This window comes from Topomyia yanbarensis, chromosome 2 (assembly GCF_030247195.1).
Source record: "Topomyia yanbarensis strain Yona2022 chromosome 2, ASM3024719v1, whole genome shotgun sequence".
Classification (NCBI taxonomy): Eukaryota; Metazoa; Arthropoda; class Insecta; order Diptera; family Culicidae; genus Topomyia; species Topomyia yanbarensis.
In genome coordinates, this window is record NC_080671.1 from 302,795,322 (window position 1) to 302,805,308 (window position 9,987).

Here is a 9,987-nt window from a genome sequence, read left to right on the forward strand (position 1 = left end):
GCCAATCAAATGTAAAACCCTAACCTCTACATCGTGTTTTCGAGATACATTTTCTAATAATTTTATTATGCAAAATTTTATGTAATAGGTTTTATTTGCTTGTTAAAAGAAGCCAGTCGGCGGATCCTGCCCTACATTCAGATTACAATCCGCCCATTGCTCAATCCAATTAATATATTTCCACAACCAGTGCAGCATTCGCGGTGTGAATTCAATTAATTAGATGTTTTCCGTATATTTAGGAAACTATCACGATATTTGCTTTCCGGAAGCTTCGAAGAATGGTATTGATCTATTCAGTTCATCAAGAGGCAACGGCAGAAAGCTTATTTTCACTCAACGGCCCTGAAATATGTGCAAAGTGGGACGTTCTCATCTGCAGTGCACTCCAGTGTACAGATGAGTGGTCGTAAGGATAATAGAAGGGGAGAAATCAATATTTATTTTTCACTCCACAAAGATTTTCTCTACAACTTGATAGTGAAGTTATTCCCCGGCGGATAGCCAAATAGTACCTACCTACATGTTTACCAGCTTCTCGGGAGCGAGTATGAATAGAGCATTATATTCAAGCCAACAGTAATTAGGTAGAGTGGTTTAATTTTAGACGAGGTTTTCTAATGTCTTTGTGATGAAACTAAAAAGCCGTTATTCCAGTAGATGTTTTACAACTAAACCTAGTTTACACCGGGAAGTTCTCAGTTTATGAATTTATTGCTCTAGCATCATAAAGATAATATACATGAGAAAAATGAAGTATTCGTTATTCCAACTCAAGGAACTTTAACTTATTTGATTTGATTCGTAAAATTCGTTCCAACCAGTAAATCTTTATATTAGTGACAAACATCATACTCGTTGAACTTTTCGTAATGAACTGACAAACATCAAACGAACAACACGAAAGGTGTGTGAATTCTTTCTTCCAATTTACGAAGCAAAGCAGGGTAAAATCGGACATGATTTGGCACCCTAAGCGCAATGTAACATATCTCAGTGAAAATCTGAGGTGATTTTAAATCCCATGCACTATCCTTGATCAAGCATGGGAAAAATCGCAGCGCGAAGCGATCATTCGCACTTCACAAACAAGCTTTCTTCAGTTTTTACGCATTCTGTTTGCTTGGAAAATGATGCATAGCAACCTGTCGCTGCGTACACACGCGAGCCAAAGCTATAACAACCAACGAAGTTGCCTCTTTATTCTATCCTTCCCCAACGCGGATGGCTTCACTCGCGAAGCTCTTCTCGAGCGGTTCGCGGTTTGCATAGCATTTTCATTAAGTTTTATTACATTTCCATATCTGCACAATATAATTAATACTTTGAAAACCATCTACCGTATTAAGACTAGCTGATAATCAATGTTTTAAAAATTTGCAACAATGTACCGCTAACAAATGAATTTCAGTGGAACAAATTCCTTGTAGTATATTACAAAACTACCCATAACGCGCTCTATCAGTAAAAATGTAGTGAAAGTATGTTTTATTCATGCATCAACAAACATTTGTGAGCTTCGCGAAGCTATGAGACAAACATTCACGAGTGAAGATTTGACCGTGCTCTTCAAAATTTCAAGCTTCACCGTTTATTCGCAGTTTTTCCATCTAGTGCCCTACTCTGAAGCTTTCAGACATCTCGCTGTGATCCACAGACAGCAAGAGTCGCACGAGTGAGCAAATTTTCTCATGCTGTGGCCTTGATCGCATATTTGTCCCGTTTTCTATGCGATTTCCTATCTTTAAGGGACTGATTTGCGATCATGTGCAGTGCAGTACTGTGGTAGTTAAAATCACCTAAAACTAGCCTCGGTGTGGGGATGAGTTCCGCAATATCGCTAAGCCTTCGGTGGCTAACTGAGGCTTTAGGATGGATGTAGGTGGAAGCAATGCAAAGGTTTTTGCTTTTAATTCTGGTTTGGTAAGCGACAACCTGAATGCCCGGTGTCGAGGGGAGGCGATTCGATTGACAGAAGTACTCCTCCGTAAGTGTTTCGGGGAGTCGATTTTGTTTCGATTTCCATCTCTCCTTGAGGCAAACCATTGTCAGAGCAAGTCATTTTTGCACGGGCCTATTGCCCAGTGTAAGCTGGTATTATAGTCAAGAGTGGGAAGTATAGTATTACAGCGCTACTTAACTTGTGTATATAACAGTATCCAGACGGCTAATTAGTAAAAAATACTGCTCGATGGCCGGATAACGGTAAACGCGCAGAAACACAAAAGAAGCGAAATATACTGAAACCCCGACGAGGCGGAGAATGCGCAAGATAGCCTTAGCAGTAGATTAGCACTATTCTTTTTAACGTTACACTGCACGGACTGGAAAGTTAGACCGATCGGTCCGAGAGAAACAGAACGAGTGAGCTAAGAGATTGTTGTAACAAGTCGTTGCTTACTCAACAAAAATAATATTTGTCGAATTATTGTGTCTTGCACCGTAAATCCACTGTAACATAAAAAGCATAATAATCAATGCAGTACATCAAATGCGGATGAACATTGCACATATCATGGAATTCGGGAACAATCGGAACCGGTGTCTGCATTTTGATATAGTGTGACCTTCACGGTTTGGCAGTGCAAAAGATGAGGCGTCAATTGTATATGGGCCCTGAATACTTCTACAAAGCAATATGTTTTGCAACAAAACAAATTGGATGATTGGTTTCACATAACTTGAGGTACATAACGAGTTGCTGCGTTATATGTCTAATAGAAATGGAGAAAAGGGATTCCGCCAACTAGCCCCGGGCTCCTCTACTTACTCCGGAATTCCGAAATCGGAACAAACGAATTTTCGCCCTCTGGTATTAAAACATGCAACTAGCTATATGTTTGGGTGCGCATTTTACTGCAGCTAAGACAACTGATCTAGATAAAAAAAATTATGTTTAAGGTGGGTTTAGATCTTCATACGTGGGATATACAATTGCGCGCGATGATTGTTCCAGTCAGCATTCAGATCCCAAGCCGTCTTAGCGACCAGACGCGTTTCTGGAATAGTTTCTCCGTAATAGAACATTAATTAATTAATTCCCAATAAAATGAGTTTCAATTTATAGAAAATAAATTAATTTCGTGGAAGAAGAGTTCCTACCGTTTGTGATATGCGGTTCTGGTGAAATATTCGGTGGTTTATTGTTCGGTACATTTTTGGATATAATCGGTGTCTGCGAGTAGCATATCGGACCCAAGACCCCTCGAGCTCGGTTTCCGACAACGCTGGCCACTAGACGTAACACAAAATTGGTGCCGTGACCAGGATCCCGGCGTTTGGACCCCAAAGGCTCTGGACATTGTACCCATTATATGCTATTATTTGATGAGAATCGTCGCCATTTTGTACTGAACAATTGGAGCGTCGTGTCCCATTGTTACTGGTTATTAGGCTAAGGACTGAACCCCAATCCCAAATTTCCATTGGAGGTAACGGACTACTTCCCGGGCCATATTGCATGTACCTGGAGCTGCTGTATTTTAATATACAAGGCATATCTCGCCTTTAGCAAGGCAATTTACACACTGAATCATCTTCTCGGATCGAACTGCTTACATCGCTGAGGTTGTTTGTTCCGGATTGTATAAACATACAAGGCATATTCCGCCTTACAAAAGGTGAGTGTGATTCCAAAATCCTACTTCTCTCCGTACGTCTCTACCGGATCTTTGTTTTAAGGGAAATTTCGCCTTGGTCCAGTAACACTGTCCACCACCATGACGAAGAAAAAGATCAGACAACTCGAGCAGAAGCGAACAAACATTCTCGCCTCACTGAATCGATGCGAGGATTACTCAGAACGCTGCAACAGTGAAGAAGACCGGCATGAAATCAACCTTCGCCTCAATAGCATGGACAAACTTTGGAGTACGTTTGAGGAAGTGCAAACAGACATCGAATGCCACGAGGAATCGCTCGTTTCCGAATCACAACACATGTCCACGCGCGAGAAATTTGAAACAAAGTTTTTTGTGTGAAGGGAGCTTTATTGTCGAAAATACCAGATGCGCCATCACAGCAACTTCCTGCCGACCGTGCTCAGCAATCGAACTCATCGTATGCTCCTGGAGTCAAGCTTCCAACCATCACCCTACCGGAATTCGACGGAGATTATAATCAATGGTTGACGTTTCACGACACCTTTATGGCGTTGATCCATTCATCGAATGAAATTTCAACCGTACAGAAGTTTCACTATCTCCGGGCAGCACTTAGAGGTGAAGCCGCCCAACTCATCGAGTCCCTTACTATTAGTTGCATGAACTATCCAGTGGCTTGGCAAATTTTGGTTGACCGTTACTCAAACAGCTACCTTCTCAAGAAACGGCACATGCATACCATGTTGGATCATCCGAAAATCAAGCGAGAATCAGCTAGCGCCCTACATGGATTGATCGACACATTCGAACGACATAGCAAAATTTTAAAACAGCTACAAGAGCCTGTGGATAGTTGGAGCACGATTATGGTGCATTTGCTTTGTTCACGTCTAGATGATGCCACATTAAAATTATGGGAAGATCATGCATCGACTCTTGTGGATCCAAATTATGGTGCGCTTATCGAGTTTTTGCAACGAAGGACACGGGTATTCGAATCGCTTCAGGTCAACATTGCACACTCATCGCAAACCCCAATACCGGCGCAACCATTCAAGCGACTTGGCCCAGCAAAGGTGTATGCGCATGCAGCTGCAGAAGAACGCGTATTTAAATGTGTAGCTTGCTCGCATAATCATCGGCTAGTTGAATGTCAGGATTTTCCTAAGATGCCACACGAGAAGCAGTTGGATCTGGTGAACTCAAATCGCTTGTGCAGCAACTGCTTTAGGTCCGATCATTTTGTGAAAAACTGTCCATCAAAATTCCGATGTCGTACCTGCAAAGGAAAGCATCCTTCAATTATCCATCCAGGTTTTCCTAGCTCGAAGGATACAACGAAAGCAGTCACGTTAGCTGCATCGGCATCACGGGAAGCTGAGCTCGATCGTAAAGCCGCCGGCCAGAACGCATCGACCTCAACACTTGTAAATACTGCAGCGATTGGATTGAACACCTTTTTGATGACGGCGGTTGTAAAGGTGGTTGATCGACACGGTAATGAACTGTTGGCGCGAGCCATGCTGGATTGTGGTTCAATGTCGAACATTATGACAGAAAGGCTCTCTCAGATGCTGCGTTTGAAGGGACGGAAAATGGACATCAATGTGCATGGTGTTGGCACGGGCGTTATCAAATGCACCCAAATGGTTACAACAGAGGCACGATCCAGACTCTCGGACTATGCGGTGACAATGGAATTCTTAGTGCTCAACAAGGTGACATCGAAACAGCCGCTCAACAACATCGATACGAATGCTTGGAACATCCCGGATAACGTGTCATTGGCGGACCCGAAATTTAACGTGTGTGGGGAGGTGGATATTATACTCGGAATACAGCACTTCTTTTCCTTCTTTCGGCCAAACCGACAGATTAATTTGGGACATAATTTGCCACTAGTGGTGGAAACTGTTTTTGGATGGGTTATTGCTGGAGCCTCTTCCCTTCAACCACATTCTCGAATCACTGTTACGAACTGTGCTAGCATCGAATCGCTGAACCGCTTGGTGGAAAGATTTTGGGAGGTGGAGAAAATGGCCGATAGAAAACCCCTGTCCATCGAAGAGGAGGATTGCGAAACACTTTACCACAATACGACAACCAGAAACGAGCAGGGGCGGTATATCGTTCGTTTGCCGACGAAACCGGAGATTGGTCAAATGTTAGGAGAGTCAAAATCAGCTGCATTGCATCGATTCAATTTGCTCGAAAGGCGATTTGAAAAGAATGAGGATTTAAAAACCGCGTACCATAGTTTCATGAGGGAATATCTACAACTACATCACATGGAACCAGTCCCGGATGGAGAGCAGCAGACGAGGAGGAGTTTTTACTTGCCGCATCACCCAGTGCTGAAGGCATCCAGTTCAACAACAAAATTAAGGGTGGTTTTCGACGGATCAGCTAAAACGTCGTCTGGCAATTCATTAAACGACTCGCTTTTAGTTGGGCCGGTGTTGCAGGACGAGCTGCTGCAAATAGTCATTCGCTTTCGAAAATACGCTGTTGCATTGGTAGGCGACATTGAAAAAATGTATCGTCAGGTAATGGTACACCCTGACGACAGACCCTTACAGAAAATTCTGTGGAGATTTGACCCTTCGGAGCCAATTCAAACCTACCAGCTTTGCACCATTACCTATGGACTAGGACCATCTTCATATTTGGCTACAAAAACGCTAATAAAACTGGCAGAGGATGAAGGGCAGCATTATCCCAAAGCAGCGCCGCTGGTTTCGAAAGGATACTACATCGATGACTTCATTGGAGGCGATGACACGGTGGAAGGAGCGATAGAATTGCGGAAGGAAATGAGCGAGTTAATGGCAGGTGGCGGTTTTTCACTGCGTAAATGGACGTCCAATAAGCTAGAAGTACTTCAAGGATTACCCTCGGATCAAATTGGGATCCAGTCTTCTGTTAAGTTCAATCCAGATGAAACGATTAAAACATTGGGCATCATATGGGAGCCTGAGTCAGATTGTCTAAGGTTCAATCTCAGCATTAAGGAAAGGGATGGTATACTCACCAAGCGTAAAATTCAGTCATGCATCGCTCAGCTATACGATCCATTGGGATTAATCTCACCAGTTGTAATAACAGCAAAAATAATTATGCAGCGTTTGTGGCTTATTCCCATCGGCTGGGACGACGAAGTTCCTAAGGATCTACAGGAACTATGGGAAGACTTTCGACCTCAAATAGAGCAACTATCGTACTTCAAGGTGGATCGATTTGTTTTTCTCCCGGATGCAATATCTACACAGCTTCATTGCTTCGCGGACGCCTCCAAGGTTGCTTATGGCTGCTGCCTTTACGCCCGCACAGTGGACAGGAACGGAACGGTTAAAGTACAATTAATATCATCAAAATCCCGGGTTGCTCCGCTGAAGCGACTCAGCATCCCAAGATTAGAGCTTTGCGCCGCCCAGTTATCCGCTCGTTTATACAACAAGGTCATCCAAGCACTCGGAATGGAATTCAACTCGGTTCACTTTTGGTCGGACTCAACGGTTGTGCTAAATTGGTTACGAGCTCCACCCTACCACTGGAAAACATTCGTCGCCAATAGGGTCAGCGAAATCCAAACAACAACACGCAATGCCACATGGAGACACGTTCCTGGCTTACAAAATCCTGCGGATCTTGTCTCGAGAGGAATGCACGTCAACGCATTTTTGGAAAGCAAGCTATGGAGTATCGGTTCGGAATGGTTGAGCAAGTCGGAGGAGAACTGGCCACGTGAAAGCCCATTAGAGCCTGTACCAGAAGAGCTGATGGAGAGGGAAACGGTGGCGGCCGGAGCAACATGCTCTGAAAAATACAACGAAATATTCACTCGATATTCGCACTTCAACAAGATGTTACGCGTAGTTGCATGGATTTCTCGCTTCCGACGCAATTGCCAATCGCGTCATCTCGGTCAACCTTCATGCCTGAACGCTACTTTGACGGTGGAGGAGCTGGAACGATCAAAAGGTCTACTCCTGCGGTTAGTTCAGTCGGAGTCATACTTACAGGAAATCAAGGATCTTCACACTGGAAAACTCGTTTCGCCAAGATCCACTGTACGCGCTTTAAACCCATTCCAAGACGAGCAAGGACTACTCCGAGTAGGTGGTCGGCTGCAGCATTCTAATGAGCCATATGAAAGCAAACATCCAATATTAATACCCGGAAATCATCCCTACACTAAACTACTGGCTCGACACTATCATCACAAACTTCTTCACGGGGGACCGCGACTAATGCTAGCAGTTATTCGGGAACAATACTGGCCAGTAAACGGAAAACGACTGCTGCATGGAATCATCAGAAGTTGCTACAACTGCACGCGAACCAATCCTGTACCAGTTAAACAGCCTATGGGCCAGCTTCCCTACGCACGAGTAACACCAAGCAGAGCCTTTAGCAATACTGGAGTTGATTACTGTGGACCTGTGTACCTGCGAGCCCCTCATAGGAAAGCAGCACCCACAAAGGCATACATTTGTGTTTTTGTGTGCTTCAGTACTAAAGCCACACATCTCGAGCTTGTGGGAGACCTTTCGACAGCAGCATTTATGTCGGCACTACGAAGATTCATCGCACGTCGGGGAAAACCATCGCACATACATTCCGACAATGGGAGGAATTTTATCGGCGCACGGAATGAGCTGCATGAGATCTACAGGCGTCTACAAAACCAATCGGAGCTGAATCACATTACTAACACCTGCGCGACGGAAGGCATCCGTTGGCATTTGATTCCTCCGAAAGCACCCAATTTCGGTGGACTTTGGGAGTCGGCGGTGAAGATTGCGAAGCGTCATCTACAACGGCAGCTACGGAATTCCTTGCTAAATTTCGAGGAAATGGTGACGGTATTAGCACAAATCGAGGCATGCATGAACTCGAGGCCTCTGGCACCTTTGGCGGAAGACACAAGTGACCTTTCTGCACTAACACCAGCCCATTTTTTAATCGGTTGCTCCCTTCACTCAATACCGGACCCCAATTTGCGGGACATTCCACTCAACCGGCTGGACAGGTTTCAGCGACTGCAAGAGAAAGCACAACAATTTTGGCACCAATGGAGGAGCGATTATTTGAAGGAGTTGCAGCGAGATTCAAAGCCTTTTCGAAGATTAAGCACACCACTAAAGCCCGGCACTATGGTTATTCTTCGGGATGATTCACTGCACCCAACAAGATGGCCTCTAGCACGAATAATCGAAGCAAACCCTGGAGAGGATGGCGTCGTGCGCGTCGTTGTTCTTCGAACGTGTAGCGGAGTTGTCAAACGTCCAGCTTCACAAATATGTCTCCTACCTGCGGATGATCAGCAATTGTGCCAACAACCTATGATAGCGACTATCGACAGAGCGTTGGAGAATGCGGACAATGAGGTGGATAAACCAACGGGATTTGCTGAATAATTTTTATACATTTTTATATTGTGTTATGTCTTTGTATTGTGATAAGTTTGACAGATTTGATTTGATATGTTAGTATTGTAGTAGAAATAGCAATAGTAGAAGTAGTAGTTGAAACGTTGTTTCAAGGTGGCGGCTATGTTTGGGTGCGCATTTTACTGCAGCTAAGACAACTGATCTAGATAAAAAATTTATGTTTAAGGTGGGTTTAGATCTTCATACGTGGGATATACAATTGCGCGCGATGATTGTTCCAGTCAGCATTCAGATCCCAAGCCGTCTTAGCGACCAGACGCGTTTCTGGAATAGTTTCTCCGTAATAGAACATTAATTAATTAATTCCCAATAAAATGAGTTTCAATTTATAGAAAATAAATTAATTTCGTGGAAGAAGAGTTCCTACCGTTTGTGATATGCGGTTCTGGTGAAATATTCGGTGGTTTATTGTACATTTTGGGATATAATCGGTGTCTGCGAGTAGCATATCGGACCCAAGACCCCTCGAGCTCGGTTTCCGACAACGCTGGCCACTAGACGTAACACTATATTTTACTCTTCATTTGAACATACTTACAGTAAAGAATAAATCAGCAAACTCCAAAACTTCCATGCACATATACTTTAGGAACTTGACAGATTACCGCAAGTGTGATGCCATCGAATGTAACACATGGAACCAAATAAAATTTGATTTGGTTAAACATCGGTAAAAACTGCAACTGCAACTCCCATTTGAAAAATTGATCCATAATTCGGTGAGTGAGCTCAACATGATACAATATTTATAGATTATAATTAGTTTCAGAACTCCGGAAGGAGTTTTTATTGCAGTGTTTTCATGCAGGTATTCGATATTGATGTGATTTGACCACTACGGGATCTCGACTAATAGATCAGTTACAGATCAGGATCGCATTCCCACAATATTCCAAAAGTCCTCATGATGCTTAAGACAATAGGTTCTCAAT

The 9,987-nt window shown here is 43.6% G+C and overlaps 1 protein-coding gene across 1 annotated transcript; it reads left to right on the plus strand.

The window, feature by feature from the left end:
- Window positions 1-3,719: 3,719 nt before the first annotated feature.
- On the plus strand, window positions 3,720-9,022 carry LOC131680500 (uncharacterized). Its single transcript, XM_058961211.1, has 2 exons — window positions 3,720-3,870; window positions 4,008-9,022. The coding sequence occupies exons 1-2, from the start codon at window positions 3,720-3,722 to the stop codon at window positions 9,020-9,022; spliced, it is 5,166 nt and encodes a 1,721-aa protein (XP_058817194.1).
- Window positions 9,023-9,987: the final 965 nt, after the last annotated feature.

Excerpts from the sequence above, each read along its gene's own strand:
- LOC131680500 (XM_058961211.1), top strand. The coding sequence starts at position 3,720 with ATGACGAAGAAAAAGATCAGACAACTCGAGCAGAAGCGAACAAACATT. Across the intron at positions 3,871-4,007 it reads TAGCATGGACAAACTTTGGA|ATGCGCCATCACAGCAACTT; the intron begins GTACGTTTGAGG and ends CGAAAATACCAG.